Raw genomic sequence first — 22,795 nt, forward strand, 5'->3', positions numbered from 1 at the left:
ATTGTGAGGGGGACTCAGTATCACAGAGTGGCTTGTTCTGAGGGCTGGAAAGTCTGTTGCTAAGCCTACTTGATCTCAGAATGAGCCTTACCTACGGGAAACCAGGCAAATTGCCACATAGAGTAGAAGGTGAATGCAATAATGGGCAGGAGAGCTAGGCTTAAGCAATGTTAAAGAATTGGAGTGAGAATCAGATAGGAAATTCAGAGCAGGAAGCAAAGCTTTCCAGGCAGGGAGGCCTGGGAAGAGACCTTAAGAAGCTGGATAGGAAGTAGGCTAACACAGTTATAAAAGCAGACCTAGCTGGTCAGTACGTGGCCCTGGGCTAGAATCTAGCATAGGAGGGTAGGACTGGGTTCCCTACCAGCCCCAAGGAAAGGGGTGTGCATAGGGTTGCCAGGTGTCTGGTATTCACCCGGACAGTCCGGTATTTTCGCCTCCTGTCTGGTAAAAAAAAAAAATCAGAAAATACCGGATACCTAAGATGTCTGGTATTTTCTGATTTTTTTCTCCTGGCCAGAAAGCGAAAATACTGGGAACCTGGCAACCCTACAAACACTAAGCGCCCAAACTCCCCTCACCCCTCCCCTGAGCCACTCCCAGCCCCCAACACCCCCAGATCCCATGCTTACCTGGTTCTGCAAGGCTGCTGGCACAAAATGACTGCCGGCAAAAAGACCAACGGGAAGCAATGACTTCCCTGGGTCTTAGTGCTCAACCGCTCCCCTATTTCTATCCCTGCACTCACTCTTAAAGGGGACATGCTGTTTTAATGCTGTTTTATTTTAATATATATATATTGCTTAATAAGTCTTGGAGTCTTTTTTTTTTCTCAACAACTTTGGTCTCCTCCCCCTCCCCTTTTTTTTTTCTTCAACAGAATTTTTTCCCAGTGTTTTTTTTTTGGAGGGGGGGGAGGGAGTGTTTGGTATTTTTGTTTCAACCATCTGGCAACCCTAGATGTACAAGCTCACTGCAAGGGATATTAAGCCCACCAAGGAAGCTAAAGGCAAGCCAAAGAGAGGCAGAAGAAGTGCTCAGAGTAGATGGAAGAAATGTATTTCTGTTAAACACATTTGAAGACTTATAAGTTTAGAGTCTTAAATGACACCAAAATGGGTGACACCAAAATGTGTGGACTTAAGATGGCAACATGGCCGAAGGGATGAGTTACTGACAGAGAAACTGCCACTGTGCTAGAGTGACCATTGGTGGGAGTGCTACCCAGAGAGAGAGCTGTTATGCCATGCTTGGTCGTGAGAGAATGCCTAGTGTTGAGTGAACTGATTTATACCACTTACAAATTTGCAGCACTGTTGTCCCATCACCCTTCCCCATTCCTCTGTTTAGATGGCAGCTGCTTGTGATTCTGAATCATGGAGATCACTATGCAGTTCAGGCTTTAGCACAGATGGAGAACATAGTTTACTCCTGGAGGAATTCACAATGTAGAATTTTGCCAAAATTATTTTTGTGTGTGCGCACAATTTCCATTTCCCCACAGAAACGGGCTGCAGGGCTGCTGGCTGCCACTGGGGGTTACTGGACCCGGCAGAGCCCAGTTTGCACATAGAAGACACTGCCAGGTGGATGAGGAGGAAGTTAGATCCCAGCTGCAGTTCCCAATATGCCTTGAGGGAAGGAGAGGGAAGTGCATAGGAAAATCTGTACAAACCCGGGACAGAGCATCAGGCTGTTTCTCCCTCCTGGATTCTGAGGGGTAACGGAGCAGGTTTCTGGGCTGGGAGAGACACAGCTGGGTTCTGTGAAGAGGCAGCTTAGGTTTTTGGGCTGGGGGGTGCTGTTGGTTGGGGGTTGGAGGTTTGGGTGTAGTGGCAACGGCATTACGTGGCGGGACTTTGGGGCAAAGGGGCATCTGCATCTAATCCCCAACTGGATTTTGGGGAAGGCAGACAACAGCAGATGGATTGTTGTAGGGGGGGAACTGTGTCTGTATTGTTACAGGCATGCTTGCTGCTGGTACTTTGAAATAAATTTCCAAAATAATTGAAACTGGCATGATTATATGTTGTTTTAGCTAATGAAATTTGCAGAATTTTAAAAATATTGTGCATAGAATATTTAATTTTTTGGTACAGAATTCCCACAGGAATAGAAATAAAAAAATAAAAAAATAAATAGCTCCTCTACACACTTACAACTATGTTGTAACTGCATTCCTGGAGATGGCCCTCTTCGTGGAGTAGTCCAGGCCTTCAATGGTATATCTGTGTGGATATTTCGGCAATCTGAAAGATACTGTAGTTTTTAGCTTTGAGTCTCAGTTCTTTAGCTCAGTCACCAAATATCTTTGCAATTTAGTTTTTAGCATTTGGTTGGTGGTTTTTCTGCAGAACAGATTCTTCCTGTTTTGGGGAGTTTTATTTCCTCTAAAGTTGGCGGGAGATGTTGATTTTCACTATACTGAGTTAAGCATTGCTCACCTCTTTATGGAAACTGTTTCTTCCTGTAATGAGCTTCTTCCTGCCACAAACTCTTACCTTTGGCCTATAACAGAAGTGTTTTCTTTCTAAAATCATATCAGTGGCCAAACTGGTTTGAAAACAGAGATCAGCAGTGCGGTCAACAACCAACTTTAACTCGCTATTTTGGCCTCAGCACAAGGTCCTCAGTCTTTATGCTCTTGCTCTCTGTGGTTTTTCATCTTTGGCCCATAGATGGCTAGGGCTTCATTGCACTCTTTCTGGTGATTCCTGGAGCTGTCCGAGTCCTATTGATGAAAGCTATCAATTTTCAGTCAGTAATGTATAGTATAAGTTGCAGTCCCGTTCAGGATGTTTTCTAAGACTTTCCTTGGCTTTTTGAGCAACAACAATAAACTGAAAATCACAGACATCTGCACATACTGTTGTCTTCTTTGTAATTCTTTTGTTACTTTATTTTTCTCTCAAGGAGGAAAAAAAAAGCCTGTGTTCAAATACATGGATGATGCCTCAGATAGCAGTTTGGTTCTGTCCTCTTATAGGTCTGCAAAGTGACCTGGAAAGATTGAGCTATAGGCAGTGGAGGAAGATTCAGTAAATATTCAGTGCCTGGGTAGAAGAAATTAATTGTACAAACAGGGTGGCTGTAGCTGCTCCAGGCAACTCCAATAAACACATTATAGCTCTTCTAAAAAGCGACTGTAAAAAATGGCATTGTATGATTCTGTATGCATTGCCAACCAGTGATTTCCATTTCAGATGTGCTCAGCATTCAAGTTCCCTGATTCTTTGCTAGCTCACCTGCAGGGATAGGGGCTACTGGAGACCTTAGGTTTCCAGGGTCTGGAGCTCTAGGACAGCCCTTCCCTGGGGACTACCCAGGTTCATTGCTCTAGGAAATCCTGCCATGTGGACTATCCTGGGGCTGGGCAGCCTGGACTTCCAGAGAGCTAGGAATCCAATAGCCTAGGGAGCCAGCTGGCTTGAGAGTCTGGAAGCCCAGAGAGAGTATGCATGGCAGAGCTGCCCAGGAACTGCAGACTCTGGCAGCTGCTGACTGAATTTGACATTCTTGTCAATGTCAGTTTCACTCAACAGCTGCCAGTCTCAGAATAGCTGGTTTTGGAAACAGCATGCCAGTGTTTCTGAAACACTTTTTTTTCCCAGGGGGAAGGGGGAATTGCCAGTTTTAGAAACATTTAGTTTCAGTCCAGTTTGGAAAATGAAAAAATTTCTTGCGAATTGTAAACTTCAAGTTTTGGCCAGCTGTAGTTGGCATACGAGATTTTTTTTTTTAACTGGAGTGTTTGCCCTGCAAACTCAGTACGGTTCTGAAAATCAGCTTGAGGTTTTTTTCAACTTTTGCTGCATAACTAATAATTTGGAGCAGTTTGATTTTTTTTAAACATTTAAATTAAAATGTTTTTTCATCAAAATAGAAATCTCTGCAAGAAGTTTTTGCTTTTACTTATATGTTTTGAGTTTCTCTTGGGGAGGGAAGGGAAAAACGGAGAACTGAAAACCCAAACATTTTTGAAGAAAAACTTGATGAACTATGTTTGAAATTGTTGACAGGAACAAACATTATTTCCTGACTAGCTTTAATAATAAAGGTTCTTCAGGGCAAGCAGTGCTGTTAGTGACATTTTGGCATGGTTGTTGCCTTGAAAAGATTTGGAACAAAGTGAAACTAAATAAACTATTATGTTTATTTGATATAAACTGCACCTTGCTTATTCTTAGGCAGTGGTTCTCAAACTTTTGTACTTGTGATTTCCCCCCCCCCCCCCACACACACACACACCGGAAGCCTGTGAGAGCAACCCCCTCTTTAACAATTAAAATAATTTTAATATATTTATTGCTTTTATAAATGCTGGAGACAAGGTGGAGTTTGGGGTGGAGCCTGACAGCTCACGACTCCCTTGCCCTTATCTCTGTAAGGGTGTGTCTAGACTACATGCCTCCTTCGACGGAGGCATGTAGATTAGCCAGATCGGAAGAGGGAAATTAAGCCGCGATTAAAATAATCGCGGCTTCATTTAAATTTAAATGGCTGCCCCGATCTGCCGATCAGCTGTTTGTCGGCAGATCGGGGCAGTCTGGACGCGATGCGCCAACAAAGAAGCCTTTCTTCATCGGCACAGGTAAACCTGGTTTCACGAGGCTTACCTGTGCCGATGAAGAAAGGCTTCTTTGTCGGCGCGTCGCGTCCACACTGCCCCGATCTGCCGACAAACAGCTGATCGGCAGATCGGGGCAGCCATTTAAATTTAAATGAAGCCGCGATTATTTTAATCGCGGCTTCATTTCCCTCTTCCAATCTGGCTAATCTACATGCCTCCGTCGAAGGAGGCATGTAGTCTAGACACACCCTAAGTGTTTTGTTAACTAGAGGGAAAAGCAGTGAAAATGGAAGCTAAATACCTGAAAACCACCAGTGCAAGCACTTAACTTTTAAGTACACGAGTAAATATTCAGACTAAGCATATGTATAAATATTTGTAGGACGAGGGACCGTTTTTGTCTTCTGTGCTCATCTGGATTTACTAGGAAATAAATAATTCCAAATATTTCTATACTAGCCAATAGCCCGGCATAAGACAAGATTTCCGGGTCTCTCCTCCACGTCCTATTCCCTTTCTGTCTTGCTCTTCTCTCTTGAGCCTACGGTCTCTCGCTCTGTCTTTCTCTTTCTCTCGCTCTCCTACTGCCTTCCCCCCCAGCCTCTCTTCCGCCTCCTGCCTCTCTCTCCATCTCTCTTTTTCTCTTCTCTCCTCCTGTCTCTCACTCTCTCTTCACTCTCCTCCGCCTTCTCTCTGTCTCCTCCGCTCTCCTCTGTCTCCGTCGGGGATGCACACTCGTCCAGGCCCTGCCCCTTGGCCATATACGTCACTGCCCCCCTTCCCCTCCCGCCGTGGCGCTCGGCTGACTTCTGTGCCGCTCAGCCAGGCCGCCGCAGGGAAGCAAACGGCGCAAGCGACCGTTTGGGCCCCGCGCTCCCCATGCAGCACCCCCGTGCTGCATGGGGACCATGGCGCCCAAATGGCTGCTTGCTCCCACCTGGCAGCCTGGCTGAGCGGTGCAGATGTCAGCCAAGGGCCACGGTGGTAGGGGAAGTATGTGACTCAGGCAACAGCGCCGCCCAGAGGGAACAGACAGCATTTCGGGCAACAGCACCGCCCAGAGGGAACAGCCAGCATTTCAGTGTTATATATATATATAGTAGCCCAATGTCTGAGAGTCTGTAACGCTGAAATGCTGGCTGTTCCCTCTGGGCGGCGCTGTTGCCTGAGTCACATACTTCGCCTCCCGCCGTGGCCCTTGGCTGACATCTGCACCACTCAGCCAGGCTGCCAGGTAGGAGCAAGCGGCGCAAGCGGCCATTTGGGTGCCACGGTCCCCATGCAGCACGGGGAGGCGAAGTACGTGACTCGGGCAACAGCGCCGCCCAGAGGGAACAGCCAGCATTTCAGTGTGTTTATATATATATATATATATATATATATATATAGTAGCCCAACGGGAGTGCTGCATGAGGAGTGCGGGGCCCAAACGGCCACTTGCTCCCCTGTGGCGGCCTGGCTAAGTGGCACAGAAGTCAGCCGAGCGCCACGGTGGGAGGTGAAGGGGGGTGGGGCGGTGACGTGCAGCGTGATAGTGGCTCCAGGCCCTGCCCCCTGGCTGTGAACGTCACTGCCCCGCCCCTCTTCGCCTCCCGCCATGGCGCTCGGCTGACTTCTGCGCCGCTCAGCTGGGCCGCCGCGTGGGAACAGGTGGCGCAAGTGACCATTTGGGCTCCGCGGTCCCCTGAGTGAGAGATGGGGGGGAGGAGAAGAGAAAGAGAGAGAGAGAGAGGCAGGCGGTGGAGGAGTGCTGAGAGGGGGGGGGAGGGAGGCAGGAGGAGGAGGAGAGAGAGAGAGAGAGACAGACGGAGCTGGAGCTGGAGTGAGAGACCGGAGGCTCAGGAGAGAAGACCGACATGGAGGAGAGATCTGAAAATCCCGTCTTATGATGGGCTAATTGACTAGTTTTACTATATTAGCTCAGTATTCATTTGACTCCTTTCTCCTCTGCCATCCAGAATACATACTGATATCAAAGGGAGTTAAGTTCATATAACATTTGCAGGACTGATCTCTATATACATTAATAAATAGAATTTAGATGTATGACAGTGTATAATATTGAACGTGTAGTTTGACTTCATTTTTAATATACTCAAATACTCCACACTAAAAAAAAAAAAAAAAGCCTTCACCTTGATTTTAGGAGTCTTGCTACTTCTTCTAAAAAGTAGTATAATATTGCTTTTTAAATAAATTATTTTATACTTGTAAATTAGTATTTTCCTTGTCTTGAGCTTTATCACAAAGCTCTGTATAATCTTTCAATAGTTCTCATGGCTAATGGGGAAAATTAGCAAGATTATAAAATTAGTGCTTGCTCTTACAGCTGAGTCTCTGAAGGAAAACTAAGACATTTATTTAGAATGATGTGTAATATTTGCACTGGTATAATATTTCATTATTGGGAATGAAGCATTTTTGTTTTGCTTACTATCAAAGGGTTTATTTGGGCCCTGACCCTAATCCAGGTACAGGCCTAGCCTCGTTGACTGAAAACATTTTGCTCCATCCTATGTGTATACGTTCTTTTTTGGTGGAGAAGTCATTCAATGAAGGCCTCAGTATAATGGTTTTCATTTTCATATAGTCTAATTCATACAAAAATATTACACTTTCATGCCTTTGTATAATCCATACACATATAGGACTAAAAGAAATTAAGTGCAACAGGTCAACTGAGCATAAAGCTAAGCCAGAATTTGGCTTGTTTCAGTTTTTATCACTGCAGTTCAGACTAGGTCTCTATGCATTTTGACTTTTAAAATAGTTTGTTTACCTTTGCCAGTGCTTCCATATGTTAACTCTCCTTTGTTCAAATGAATTTTCCTTCTGTCATTGCAGAGAAGGTGGGTTGGACGTATAGCCCTACTTAGTTTCTTTGTGCACTGAGATCCAGGGTTCAGTGAGCCAACATAAGGGCATCTTTCTTCTTTCTTCCTTGGATGGATGTTCATTCCAAGTTAATTTTTGCAGTAAACAGTCATAGAATAATTTGCTTGAAAATTGTAATCAGTTAGCTAACTGTCTTGGAGCTTTCTAGAATGTGCTCCAACCCAGCTTTAATTCAGGTCAAGTAATTAAGAAGTGAGGGTGTATTTGAAATGTCTTCTTGGAACTTACCAAACTTCACTATCTTCAAGATTAAGGTGCTTCCTGATATTCCTTCTCACTAAGGCTATGTCTAGACTACATTCCTCTGTCGAAAGAGGAATGTAAATGAAGCAAATCGAAAGTGCAAACGAAGCGCGGATTTAAATATCCTGCGCTTCATTTGCATATTTGCGTCCGAGCGCTTTTAATAAGTAAATGAAAATAAAGTGAAGTACCTTGATTGTTTTTACAATCTAACTTTTGAAAATTGCTGAAGGCCTCAGTGGACCACTTCATGATCTTTCCAAATATTGTTTGTACCATGAGCTACCTATTGTAAATTGCTTTGGATAAGAGCACTTTAAGAAAAAAAAATCTTTCCTCAGTCTACCTGAATGGAGTTCTCGGAGCACACGTTGAGAACTTCTATTCCAGATGAAACCTTGTATTTGCATTACGCTAACATGACCCAAAAGTGGAAAGAAACAAACAAACAAAAGCATACGTGTTTTGAACAAAGTCAAAATAATGTGTAGTGCTCTCACAAGATGTGGCTGTAGCATTGCAGATTAAATTTAAGGAATGGCTGGAACATGGCATGAATAAAGCAGAGGCATTTGCATTGTTCAGTCTTGCCTGTAGAGCTGAATATTTTCCTGCCATATTTGCATATTGCCAGCTTTGCCCACGACAATTTTTAATGTTCAAACCTAAATTTGCAATGATTTTCAAAACCGTTGTCTTTAGACATTCAGAAGTGTGGGATTTTAGTGGGACAAAACAAAGAAATTGCTCTACAACTTCACCATTGCTGGTCACGTATCTTAAAAATTAATGTTAATTGGTCTACTTGACTCACATCTGGTGTTGAATCGACTATTATAGAATAGCACTTGGCATCCTTTACTTCATCAGTGAATTGGTTTCTGAGCTGCTCTGCCATTATGATAATGAATTCACTGTAGGTTTGGTGCATTAAAAAATTGGTCTTCCCCGAGTCACAATACTGATAATTTTTCCTATGTTCATTGAGACAATTGTCAAATTCACTAAGATATTCAAGGCAGATTCAAAAAATTACCTTTTTGATTTGACATTGATGACTCCTCATGTCGTCTTAGAGGTAGTCCAAAAGAAGACTGCAGTTTCACTGTGCCAGACCTGGTACTGGACTGCCTGGCCCTGGGAGCCCCCTATTGCTGGGGTAGGGGTCCTGTGCCAGAGCACGATATATTTCATTGTAAATCCACCCTGTCTTGGATATTGGCTTTTGGAGTGCACACTTTTGGTTGTGGCTTTTTAATGTTCGCAAAATTGTTGGAGCATTACAGTGAGTACAGGCAGTCCCCGGGTTACGTACAAGATAGGGACTGTAGGTTTGTTCTTAAGTTGAATCTGTATGTAAGTCGGAACTGGCGTCCAGATTCAGCCGCTGCTGAAACTGACCAGCGGCTGACTACAGGAAGCCCAAGGCAGAGTTGCTCTGCCCTGGGCTTCCTGGAATCAGCTGCTGATCAGTTTCAACAGCGGCTGAATCTGGAGGCCTAGGACAGAGCAGCTGGGGCACTGCCGGGTAGGTCCCCGCAGCGCCGCACCTCAGCGCTGCGGGGACCAACCCGGCAGCACCCCAGCAGCTCTATCCCAGGTGTCCCCAAGTCAGCCGCTGCTGAAACTGATCAGCGGCTGATTCCAGGAAGCCCGGGGCTTTGTCGACAGAACTGAATGTGTCTAGACGCTTGCTTTGTCGACAGAACTGAATGTGTCTAGACGCTCTATGTCGACAGAAGTTTTGTCGATAGTATCTGTCGACAAAACTTCCATCGACAAAACCCTGTAGTCTAGACGTACCCGTAGACTCATTATAATGTTTAACTTTTCGGTGCCCTGCTGCCTAGTGGAATCTGCAGTCCTGAGTTAGGTGGTCATGCTGCTTTTATAATGCATGGGGAAAGTTAGCTCCTTCAGAATGGGATTCACAGAAATTGGGGAGTTGGGAATGGGGTTGCCTAAGCTACTTGATGGAAAATGCTGAAGGACGGCATGTATCTAAAACCCACCCCTCAAAGGGCCTCAGTTATCTAAATCTAGATTGGAGTGAGACATCTATCTCTGCCTGAGATTCCCAGCCGTGAAACCTCTCTTGGCGTTAGGTGCCTAAGCCTTTTCTTGTTTTGTCATTTTCTTAAAACCAATAAGGGGTGGTGCCCTCTCACTTGTAACTTTTAGCCCTGTGATTAGGACACTGATCCAGGATGTGCAAGACCCAGGTTCAGTGAGGCAGACCTGCCCCAGAACAGTCGCCTGAGAAGTGGGAGACATGAGTTTAAATCCTGCTGCACATCAGGCAGAGGGAGAAACCAAATGCATGTCTCACCCCACATCGTGGTAAATGCTCTAGCGACTGGGCTAAAGGTCATAAGTGGAGTGAAGGCAGCCAAACCATCACCTCCTCTGGATGTTTTGTTTGAGTCCTGCGCATGCCTATTGTCTCAGGCCTTGCAGGTGAGGCAGGTGATGCCATGCCTAGCAGGGATGTAAAATCCCAGTTAAACAGTTAAATGTTAGGGTCACCTAAAGTTTAACCAGTTAACTGACGAAAGCGGGATCTGGGCTGGGAACCACTCCAGCCCAGATGGAGAAGCCCCAGAATGCGGGGCTCCTACCCCATCCCCGTGCTGCTGCCTGCTCCCAGCTCCATTGGAGCAGCCGCTGCCTGCAGCAGGCAGAGTGCTACTCCGGCCCCCACAGGTTACCGGTTAACCAGAATCCGTAAGCATTATCCATTTAGGGTGATGTTTAACATTCATCAATTTACCACTTAACCTTTCACATCCCTAATGCCTAGTTTGAGGATTCCATAGGAGATTAAGTGTGAGCTAGGGGCCTAGACTGAGGTGGATGTGGTTATGTCCAGGGGTAAATATTTAGGTTCATAAGGCATTTATCCCTGGAAACCTAGTGACTTTAGGAACCTACAGGGTTAGGTGGCAGCACAGTGGAGATTTGGGGGGTCTAAATATTGGATTAGGCATCTAAAATGGCATTAAGTACCTAAAGTTTTTTTGGAACTAGCCCTTTTTGTGTCATCATGGTTTCCCCCTGTAGTTAGCCAGTTTCTCTTGGTGTCTGTGTGTGGACAGTGGAATGAAAAATAGGAACATTCAAATGTAATAATACAAAAATTGGCAGGCAGTCTCAAGGGCAGGCATATTACATTGAAATACTTTTAACTCATGTATTAAATTGGCTAGGATCCTGTAGTAATTGGAGTTTAAAAGTGTGTTTTGTACATATAAGCTCAGTTCAGTGTGTATAAAATCCATTGAATAGTGGGATGGAAAACAAATAGATGATTCATTCTTATGTTCTTATGATGGTTTTACAGATCAGAAACATTGTCTGTGACATTACTGGAGGGATTCTGTTTTTGGTAGCAGAGGAGAAATAAAATATTAGAATTGAAATTTTTTGAATGTGTCTGCTTCCTAGTTGTATTGCATCAGTTACTCTAAAATATTTGCCCCACAAAACAGTTCTGAAAATTGCCCATGTTGAATAAATGGTGCTGCAAGATATTTCTGCCTCAAATTTCCTAATGATCCAATTGTGCTGAGAGGCTGGTATAAAATGGAAGTTGGGATCTCTACAAATCACTCTTTACACCTGCTGGAACATCTTTCAGCTAGTCAGGATGAAGGTGCCTAGGGCTCCCAGACAATTTGTGAGAATCAACTGAAAATCTCTCTGCCACTAGTAGAAAAATAACCTTTAAAAAACTTTTTTCAAAAGCTCCTTCAGCTCTTTTAAACTGCACTAAACATCAAAGTAACTAATTGCTTCTTGCAGTGCTAATAATGAGACTATTACTGTAACTATAGGTCTCTGTACGTGGGGGCCTGCAGGGCATATGTCAGCTGCTGTAGAAACTCTGAGGAAAAAGGGATAGACAACAAGTTTTGCACAAAGTTCATGGCCAAAATAATTGGTGAGGTCAATTCTTTTTCATGAGATATTAGGGAAGAAATCATAGCCCTACTGACCTCAATGGGAGTTTTGCTATTGACTTTAATAGAACTTGGATTTCATCCATGTAATTTTTCAGTGAATTAGCTTTCCCATAGTTCAATTCCTACTCTTGTTTCCATTATTGTTAACTATGTTTTTCTGTTTCAGGTTAACCTGTTTGTTTTGCTCTCTGTTGTCTGTGTTCTTTTGAACCTGGCTGGATTTATCCTAGGATGTCAAGGGGCTCAGTTTGTGTCCAGTGTACCCAGATGTGACCTGGTGAGCAGACTTGATAACTCAGTGTATTTCTTGACTGCATGTCAAGAAGTAGGGTTGCCAGATGGTTTCAACAAAAATACCGGATGCACTTGACATTACATCACAATCTACATTACATCTTATTTAGAAAATACTGCACATTTATATTTTCTCATTGATATTTTCTCAGTTTGTTTCCTGAACAGAAAGCTCAAATATTGGACTGTTCGGTTCAAAACCAGACACCTGGTAACTCTATCAAGAAGAGTGGCTGGCACTGCTGGATTCCTACGAGTGCTGATAGATTAATCTATGCAGCAAATCAAGGAGTTGTTTAGTGCAACCATAGAACAGCAAAAAATTTAAAATAATGCATATTGACTTAAGCCTCTGACACAGCCAAACACTTAAGCATGCGCTTAAATGTAAGCGTGTGACATATTTCCTTATAGAATGGAACACAGCCAGTACAAGTGAAATTAATGCATGCAGCAACTTACGAGCATTTAATAGAGTCTAAGCGCTAAATACGTTCTTACAAGACTAATACCTATTTTCAACAAAACTGACATACAGATGAGTGGTTTGGTTCCCAGCTATGAGTATGTCAGTTCTTAGCCACTGCCCCTAGCCTAAGCCAGCACATGGTTCACCAAGGTCACAATATCACTGTAATAGAGCTCTTTTTAAAACTAGTTTAAAATAAATACATTTGGCTATTGGAAAGTCTGACACAAATCTTAATAGGTATAGGATTGCTAGGGAAATATATTTTTAGAAGTGTTATTTAAACAGTCCTCACAGTGGCCACATTGGGGTGCCATGCATATGATCCAAGTGCAGGCTGTTGGACCCTGAGCTGGTCGTGCTGAGGAGTCCTTAGGAAATATGATGCCCTTGCTCTTTAGCAGACCCTTACGGCTGGCCCTGGAGTGGCTTTTTTGGACATAGTAGGAGCCATATCCTACCTTTTGCAGCCTGAAATACAAGTTGGTTCAACATGGAGCTGGTCAGTCACATTTAAAAGAGAATCTGGGAAGGGATCCCAGAGATACCGCTGCCCTGACTGGCTGATACACTGATTTTGGATAAGAGCATGATTGCAATAAAAGATTTGTTTAATTATCTGGAGAGAATAAGCAGTCTGAAAAGCATGAAAGAGCAATTAGGCCTAATTCTTATAAACTAGGAAAATTGTATTTAATTAAGATGACATACAAGACAGGATTCTTTTTTTAGTTCATTACACTTAGTAGAACTCCTGAAAATAAAATATTAAAATGTGAGACTAAATAAACTATGTAATAATAATTGACTTGTTTTACCAGATACTCAGAATAATGACTCTCAAAGGGAAGAGTGTTCTGTAGAAAGAGGGAGGGTAAAAGCTAAAAATCTCTCAGTAATGTAAAAGACACAACAAAATGATCTAAACTAAACTGAAGTGGGACAGGGGCACAATCCCACAGATTTGATAGGTGTTGATCTATTGGGGCTTATAAAGCCTTTGATTTTTTCCCCCTTAGATTTTATTAGTAACGCATAATCTGTTGCTTCACAGGAAGCCAGTGCAGCTTCCGGAACATACCAGTTGGGGTTGGTATCAGATTCTGGTGCTTACAAACAAACAGTTTAGCAGTTAAGGGCTGCACAAGCACAAATATATTGAGAGAAATATTGGGGAGGAGATTAATAATTCAGACTAGAAATTTTAATGCTTTATTGAAAATCTCACTGCTCAGTTCTTCAGGAAGCCATAGGCCACAGGCCAGAAACATCTTGGAAATTAGATAATTGTAGCAATGCCTCTGAAGAACAGGTTGGACTTCCCTTGTCCAGCACCCTGGGGACCTGAGTGGTCCCAGACAATGGAGTTTGCTAGACAAGGGAAGGTCAAGACTCCCTATCTAGCTATAGGCTCTGCTTCCAGGTGGGGCTGCGCTCCATATCGTCTGCCGCTGCCTCCAGCCCCCCACCCTGCCAGGCCTGGCTGGGGCTGCATCCACCACTGCGCCAGCCCCAGACTGGAGCCGGACCCGCTGCCTCTAGCCCCAGCAGGAACTGTGCCTTCCCCCCTCCCAACACCGGCCCATCTGACATTAATGGAACAGATGAATCCCTGACATACTGAACTATGCAGCTTTGATTTTGTATGCATGTGATTAGGTCAGTCAGCCATATAATAGAGCGTATGCAGCTACAATTAGATATCTAGTCATAGACATTGGATTAGTCTGCACGTTAAATCATAATTCACATTATTTTTCTTACTGTTAAAGGTGGACCTGGGTGAAAGCAAGATTTGTTTCTGCTGTGAAGAATTTCACCCAGCCAAATGCACAGAGAAAGAGAATGCATTGAAGCTGTACCCAGTCCAGTCATGTAGCGCTGTTCACCTTCTACTCAAGGTACCGTGAAAGCAGTGCCAAAGAACTCATGCTCTGAGAAAATACATTAAAGTATGTTGTTCTTTGCCATGTAGCGATTCCCCTTGGTTTCTAGCTCATTTCCTTGCCCGGGAATTGCTTCCAGCTCCAATGTAGCTTGTTCTTGATCCGCAGCCTATGCTGTTGACAAGCACTTCCTCCTCTCGCATGGCTCTTGGCCTAATTGGGAAGGCCTATGAGTTCTGGCCCAAGAAATGAGGGAGGGGGTCCTACAGAAAATTGGTGAGGCAAGTCAGGATTTCTGGTTGGAAAAGATTTTGACACTCTTTTTAGCAACCTCCTCTGATTTCCCCTTCATTCTGTGCCTCCTCATGGATCCTTAATAACCCTTAGAAATTAGCCAGCCTGGAAAATTAAGTAAAATATAGATTGCAAAGATTATTACTGTTGTCGTCCTTCTTCTCCCTCGACTTTTGTAGGGACTTGATGTACATTTTCATAATCTTTTTTGCTCCTCAGAAAGTTCTCTTTGCTCTGTGTGCCCTCAATGCTCTGACGACCACCGTATGCTTGGTGGCAGCTGCCCTGCGTTACTTGCAGATATTTGCAACAAGAAGATCCTGCATAGTACGTGAGTGCAAGGCACTATCTTATAAAATACAGCCGGCATGATCATAGAGCTGCAGAACAAGTAGCCAGATCTTCTGGATAATCTAGTCATGCATATTTGTGCGCTATACAAGCGCAGAGAGGTTTGGTGGTTAACAGAGATTGTATTTGGTTAGGATGAATCTCAGGTGTCTGTCGAGGATGTTGAAGAACAAGGCCGCATTTCAGATCCTGAGGATTTTGTACCACCTGTGCCACCTCCTTCATATTTTGCTACATTCTACTCTTGCACACCGAGAACGAATCGCAGGTAAGAAGTGCTAAACCATTGTCTTTTCTATGTGTCTCTCACAGCAAGGGTTCTCAGCCTTTTACTTTCTGAGCCCTCCTCCCCAGCATGCTATAAAAATGTCAGGGTCCAGTGTAGGGATGTATGAGACTAGTCAACTAGTCACTCCCCCACCCCTTGCTGCTTCTATCAGCCTTTTAAATGTACTCAGAGCCTCAGGCTGGGAGCTAACCCCGCTGTGGCTCCACAGTTTGTCCCCTTATCAGCTAATCCATCGACTAATCAATTAGTTGATTAAACACAATTTAACACCCCTAGTCCAATAAGGGGCGAGAAGGGTTCAGGATTCCTGGATTCTGCCTCTGTATGTGGGAGAGGAGGGGACCACAGACACCACGCTGGAAGGGGAAATGCTTAGGTCTCCAGGTTTCAACCCCATAGTTCTGATTCCAATTTTAGGCCCACAGGGAGTCCCAGGGTTTGGGGTTTCAGACATGTAGAGCTGACTTCAGCCTGGGGAGATAGAGGATATGCTGCAGCTCTAGGCTGCCTGGGGCTCTGCTTCTGGCTTCAGCACTGTGGAGACACCAGGGCTCAGAGCCTGGGCTTCAGCCCTGGTGCCCTGCAGCCCCTGAAACTGGCTTGGGGCTGCAGATCCCTGGTTGAGAGCCACTGTTTTATAATGGAACACTGCTTATAATCCTCTCAGAGGCATTTCTTGCTGTAACTCGCTGTGCAGTTCTGCCAGTAACTCCAGCTTGGCCTAAGGGTATACATTTGGAGTTTTCACCAAAACGTCTGCAGGAGCTTGTCTCAAAGTAAGAGAAATACCGTACCTTGATATTACTGAGAACATCTTTGATGTAAGGACTCTTAATTGAGCTAGGCCAGGCTGAGGGCTAAACCCAACTGCTTTGCACCAGTCCTGAGGCACTCCCAGCATTGAGTTTCACCTTCACAGCTTCCTCTGACCAGGGACTGGGACTAGGGAAAAGCGTCCCTGTGTTCTGGAGATATTTGGCTGTCAGAACTGCCCCTGTTGCTGGGGGGAGGCTGGGGTGGGCAGAAGGCTCACAGCAGCTGGTATATTCTAAAGTAACCCTAAAGACCGCTTCACTGCAAATTAACTAGAGCGACCTGCACCCCAACCTGAGTACCAGCTTTAACCTGGGTCTGAGCAGCTAATTGCAAAGCTCCACTGTGTTCCTGATCCACCCTGGTTCTACATACACTTATCTGTCTCCAGGACTTCAAGGATCATAGCTCATAGTTTCAGTGCCACAATAAGATGGATCATGCCATTCTTGCCAATGAACTGTGGGAGAACTTTTCTGTCCTTCTGGGTGCATGGATGGAATTGTGTGTTGATAGCTCTCCTAAGCTTTCACGAGTGGTTTAGCCTGCATCCTCACTGCTCAGCGGGCAGGGTATAGTCCCAGCGAAAGCACATTGGGACTTCAGCGTATAGCTCCCAATGAGCCAGCTAGCCAGAATAAAAGCACCACCAAACTTGAGAGACAGGATTTTTTGTGTGGACAGGAGAGGGTTAGCGGCAAACTCCGAGTAAGAGTCTAGCTTAACTCTGCTATGAAGACTGATCCTAAATTGACTGGACCAGAGCCTGGCAGCATGAGGATCAGAGAGTGATAAATGTACCAGTGTAGTGCCTTTCCTAAGATGTGCTAAGCACTAAATAGACAATCGTGGGGATCTGAGATCATCTGCGGGTTAGGCCTTTCAGTTCAGGGGAGGGCATTGCATTTTATTGCCTGCACAGCACCTTTCCCAACCTGGGGGAGAGGATTTCAGTTTCCAGGGCTGCAAACTTAGATAATGAGACAATCCTTGTCCGGGAAGGTTTATAACATAAAAGACCCAAACAGACAAAGGAGACACAGCTACAACAGACAGTCAAAATAACATAATGGAGAACTGGCATAACCTTGTTAAATACTTTTGGTTTTGTTGTTGTTCGGCTTGCTGGTTGTGTGTAGAAGTAAGGTGAGGGGGAAATAGCAGGCATGGAGGCGTTAGTACCAGGGAGTAGGAGAAGGAAGGAAGGGGGATAGGAACCTGATTTACAAGGAATTACAGCAAAGGTGAGCCTGAAGGCGGCTAAAGCAGTCTCTGCATGGCGTTTACCTGGGAGTTTTCCAGTGGGTAAAGGCTGGTTAAAGAAAACAGGAAGGTGCTTTTTAGTATGTTAGCTTCAGATTCATAACCAGATAAGTTGTCTCTTTCAAAAAATGTGTTAAAAATCATGTAGTAAATCCAGCAAGTTTCAGGTTTGCTTGTAGGTTTCTACCATGCAGGCCAGTTTATGCACCCAGGCTTCTTGTTGTAGGACCCGAGGCCATAAATCTTACTGTGCCTCAGTTTCCCTTCTGTAAAATTGCAACAATAAGATTGTTGTTCCCTTTGTAATCTTAGGAAGCACTTCAGGGCAAGAGCTGTCTCTTTCTGTACATATAGCATCTAACATTGTGCCTCACTGTGGTATTTGAGGCCTGTAGCTGTTTCTGTAATACAAATAAAAGATCTCTTAAGTGATTCAAAACACCTGTAATAGTCACAAATTTAGAGTATGGAAGAAATTCTTCCCAAATTATACCAGTTTAAGGTAGGTCACAGAATGGCATTAAAGGGTGAAGTGCTGCTGGAGATGGCGTCTGTCAGATGATGGTTATAATCAAGGCCGTGACCCCCTTTGGCCATGAAAGATCCTATGCGATAATCCCATGTACTTTTCACAAGCCTCCGTCTATTAACTATGGTGTCATAGGCAAATGCAAACTAGGTTAATTGTATTCTGAGAAGAAATTAGGGCAGGCTCTAAAATAGCAGTTTCTGGCACTTGTAATTCAGTGGAATAGTCCCAGGGAGAGCTGCAGATCCCTCAGTGCTGGAATAGTGAGGCTTTATTTTTCGTCATTCTATAATAAGGACATTCAGTCTGTTCTGGAGATGGGCTTTGGGCTAGCACAAAACAGAACTGTCATTTCATGAATAGCCGATGAAAAGGGTGGTTCTGGGGTGCTATGAGGGCTGTGTTCAGTTATGGTGTATTTCTGATGGCGTAGGAAGCTCAAAAGTAAAAAGCAACTGACAGATTTAATTTCCTCTCTTGGGAAACAGGGAAACATGACTCACCCTCGATCAGATTCATAGCATCCAGCAATGCATGATTTAAATTTGACCTGACCTTTTCTCCTCCATTACCCCATCGCTCTCACTGCTTGTGTATTGAATGCCAAGCAGGCTCAATGACCTGCTTTTCTAGCCTGGAACTACAGTGGTTTCAGCTTCCAAAGCCAGACCAGGTTTGTTCAGAAGTGAATAGATCAGGGACTACCTCTAGGCAATATAAATGCAATCTGTGAAGTACATTTGGGGGGCTTCCGAAACAGGTCTACCGCAAGTATAAAGGAAACAGTATAGAGACCAAAATCCATGCCCAGGATGCATTTGGACTGGGCACGCATCCTCCTCCACCCTTGTGCAGAGCCAAATCCATTGCTTTTGAAGCCAATGGATTTGTGTCTGTTCACTCCTGGAGTGTGCTCTACCTGAAACTTTTTAAATTAATTTGTCTTATTTAATATTAGACACAGACAACATACTACCATAACAGAGGTGGGATGTTTTACTTCTACCTGTAATCTTGTTGTTTTACAATGAAGCAGATATAGTAATTAAGTATTTTTTTCAAGATTAGCATAATAGTAACTGTTGTGGATTAAATGGGATCTTCCAACTATCTCACTAACTATTCCCAAGTTTTATTTTCCTTCTCCTAAGTTGCAAGCAGCTGACTACATTCCTCTTTTCCTCTCTGCAACTCTTTTTAGGCCCTTCCATTCCTGCTTCAAACCCTCTGGATTTCCTGAATAATGTTTTCACCTGTCTCATCTCCCACCTGTCCCACAACCCACTGTCACCCATCCCCTCAATGAGCTCCCAAAATTCAGGGCAAAACATGTAGCATATTTCTCTGCCATGCTAAGCTAGAGAGGCACAAGCCACAAAGTTTGGATCTGGACTTTCCCGAGTATGGGAATGTTTGGGGGCTCAGGTTTTGTTTTAGACCACGGGTGGACAATAATTTTTGATAGGGGGCTACTCCAAGAATTGGGTAAGTGGTCAAGGTCTGCATTTTTCTATGATATAAATGGAGAAAGTGCAGGGTCTTGGATTGGCAGTTGGGTGCAGAACGGAGCTTGGGGTAGGGGATTGGGATGCAGGAGGGGATGCAGGATCTGAGAGGGGGTGTGGGTGCAGAAGAGGAGTCTGAGGGAGTGCAGGGTCCAGGAAGGAATTGTGACCTGGGGCAGGGTGCAGGAGGTGGTCAGGGGCTGTGTTGTGACCTGGGGCAGAAGATTTGGGTGCTGGAAGTGGTGCAGGATCCAAGAGGAGGTGTGGGTGTGGGAGCAGGAGAGGATTCTGACATGTAGGAGAGGTTGCAGTGGGTTGGGTTGTGCCCTGTGGCAGGCAATTGGGGTGCAGAATCTGGGAGGGGGTACAGGTGCAAGATTGTAGAGGATTTGGGTTACATGGGGCAGAAGTGCAGAAGGGAGAGCGGAGGGTTTGGGGGGAGGAAAGGGCTAGGGCCACAGGCAGTTTGTGGCTGGGGGGCGCTTACGTAGGAGCCTGATGGCCAGCAACCTATCAGGTCCCTCAGGCTCCCTGCCTTCCATGAACCCGCACACCACTCAAAGAGACTGGCTGTGGGGACGATATTTATCTGATTGCTGCAAGCCCAGGGGGGCATTTTGTGCACTGCCCCCATGCACAACCTAGGAAGCTCCCATTGGTCGGTTTTCGGCCAATGGACGAGATTGTGCTATGGGCAGGAGCAGCGCATGAAGCCTCTGCCTTCCCCCCCCCCGCCCTCCTTGCCCAGCTCGCAGTGTTCACATGGCTCCCACAGCCAGCTGCTTTGAGTGGCATGGGGAGCGGGGAGAAGTACAGAACCTGCCTGAAGCTTCCACTGGGTTGAGGTCCAGATTTAGTGGCTTGGCAGGCCAGATCCGGCCCATGGGACATACTTTGCCCACCTGTGTTTGCCCAAACTCTGTTATCCCCAACCAAACAGGGGATGCTTGTTGAGTCACCCCCCACTCCCTTTTTGAGCTATTGTGTGTGATGTAATATTATGTTCCCACAATCTGGAAATAGAAAATAAGAACAGCAGTTGGAGGTCAGCAAAAATGAGGGTTTCAGTGGAGATTTCAAAACCCAGTGACTCTTAGTCTTTAGTATTTTGTGAGGAAACCAGCCTTTGAGATGTCAGTCATCAGTATTTGTTTATTCAGATGTTAAATATGGCAGGATAATAACATGCAATCAACAGTAACATTTACAACAACAGACTCAACAGACCTAGAAAACACAGCTCCCCTCCCTTATCCTGGCTTTGATTTCTCTAAGAGAAATGTAGGATGGAAGGGCTGATAAAGAGATATCTGTTCTATTTTGGCTTCACTAGGATCTTGTTATATCAAAGACCCAATAGTGAGTGAATAGTATTCATCAGTCCTGTCTGCGTCTATTCACTGACTATTCAAAAGTAGACTCTAAGCGCAGTGCTCATCTTTGTGTGTCTCTATTTAGCCATGGGAGGCATGTGGGCGTGAGCATGTTTAATTCTAACTGAAGTTGATGGGAGTTCATCAGCTTGTAACTTCAGACCACAGACGTCTAATTTTGGAGACCCCCATTTTTGGATTCCCAACCTAAGAGGATTATTTTTGAATGTTTGGACTCAAAACTTTCATATTTGCAGGAACTAGATTCAGTATCAGAGAGAGAGGGGGATTCGCTTGGGGCAGTCTCTTCTTTCTCTGCTTCAGAGTTTTGATTGGGGTGGGCAAGACAGCTTCCATGGATCGAATCCGGGCCACCAAGCCGGTGGATCTGGCCTGCGGCCACCCTGCCACTCCTCCGCCCGCAGACCAATCGAAACCTGGGGAAGCGGGAAGCACATGAAGTCTCCTCCCATGCCAGGGACACGCAGCACCAGAGGGAACTGCCAGCTGTTTTAAAATAGCCAGCTGTTCTCTCTAGCCCCCGCAGGGCAGGGGCAGGGAGCGAGGGACTTAGCCCGCTTCTCCACCCCCAGACACTGATTGGCCTGGGGGCAGGGAGGGCATGAAAAGTCTCTTCCTGCTGCAGTGCCTAGAGGGAAGTGCCAGCTGTTTTAAATCTTCCCATTGTGGGAAGACTTCACATGCTCCCCCACCCCCAGGGCAATCGGGGTCTGTGGGAAGGGGAGCACAAGAAGTCTCCTGGCCCTGCCCCTTCTGCCTGAGGCTCTGCCCCTTCCAGGACAGCCCAGGGCCACTTCAGAAATGTATGAAGTGGCCCCCTTTTAAAAATTAGTGCCCACCCCTTGTCTTGGTGAAGATTAGGAGGGAGTGAGTCCAAGACATTAGTTCCCCATATCATTTTGGGAAAATCTCTTGGTGGTCTCTGAGTTCATTAACTTTGATTATGAGTCTGCACAGCAGAGCCAATGAAATTCTCTAGCTAATCATATCTTTTTGCAGGTAGAAAGCTGCCTGGAGAAGGAGACTAATATAACATTATTTTTCCTAGGATGCTTGGGGCTGATATTATTCCATTACCACATATTTATGGAGCTAGAATTAAAGGAGTTGAAGTGTTCTGTCCTTTGGATCCCCCTCCTCCATATGAAGCTGTGGTGAGCCAGACCAGTTGTGAGCAGGTACAGTCCATGGGATTCTAGCAACCTAACTTTCTTTACTGCAGAGATACAATTGAAATGAGAACCAGAAGAACTGAATTTGTACATCTAGTCGCTCTCTATTTGAGAACAGCAGGCTAGCACCTTGGGTGACATAATCTTGTATAATTGCAAACCTCAGTAGGCAAAGTCTCACTTTTGCAGACAATGAGAAATTCAGCAGAAACATTTCCCTCATTTGGATTCTTAAGCATTTGTGGGGGATATTTTTAAGAACAAGTAAAACTGGATACAACTTCTAAATGGATCACTCCTAACATAAATCCATTAGCCTTTCACATATTATTCACATATTATTGATGTGGGCATCTTTGTTAGGAACCACAGAGGTATTCCTGTAAAGCAGGGTATGCCGCTCAGTCTTTTTCCTCATCATATAAAGAAATAAAGTCCACATGTTCCTGTAGCTCCTTTTTAGGTAATTATAACTCTGCAGCCATTCATGGCAGTCTTCTGTAATAGGAATACCAGGCTAAGGAAAAGATTTGCCTTGTGGAGAAGTGAATTAAGTGGATCTCAGAGCGTGGAGCACAAGTGATGGAATGTGATTATTCCTTACACTTGTACTACTACTCCTGCAAACAGCAATCAGCAAACAGAACTGCATGCAGAAATAGTTCTGATTGCTGTTTACGTGGCTGGAGAGGGGCAGAAGTGGAGGAGAGAGTTCCAGCTCTGCTGTGTGATCCCACTTCCACAAGAGACTTTTGAACACCCCGGAGTTTTGAGCAGGAATGGAGTGAAGAGGAGCTGCTCTCCATGTCATCTCCCCTAACTCATTTGCAGATATCAATGGTAACTCATATTCCACACCAGCAACC

The 22,795-nt window shown here is 44.9% G+C and overlaps 1 protein-coding gene across 1 annotated transcript in view; it reads left to right on the forward strand.

Annotated features, from left to right (window-relative positions):
- The window catches only part of ENTREP1 (endosomal transmembrane epsin interactor 1), a 44,128-nt gene that overhangs the window by 9,954 nt on the left and 11,379 nt on the right, over positions 1-22,795 (forward strand). The window contains exons 3-7 of the mRNA XM_075931697.2: positions 11,837-11,947; positions 14,206-14,334; positions 14,833-14,940; positions 15,099-15,232; positions 21,806-21,935. Of these exons, the coding sequence (XP_075787812.2) occupies positions 11,837-11,947; positions 14,206-14,334; positions 14,833-14,940; positions 15,099-15,232; positions 21,806-21,935 (612 nt within the window). The remainder of the gene's footprint in view (positions 1-11,836; positions 11,948-14,205; positions 14,335-14,832; positions 14,941-15,098; positions 15,233-21,805; positions 21,936-22,795) is intronic.

The sequence above is a fragment of the Pelodiscus sinensis genome, chromosome 6, assembly GCF_052426305.1.
Source record: "Pelodiscus sinensis isolate ZL-2025 chromosome 6, ASM5242630v1, whole genome shotgun sequence".
Classification (NCBI taxonomy): Eukaryota; Metazoa; Chordata; order Testudines; family Trionychidae; genus Pelodiscus; species Pelodiscus sinensis.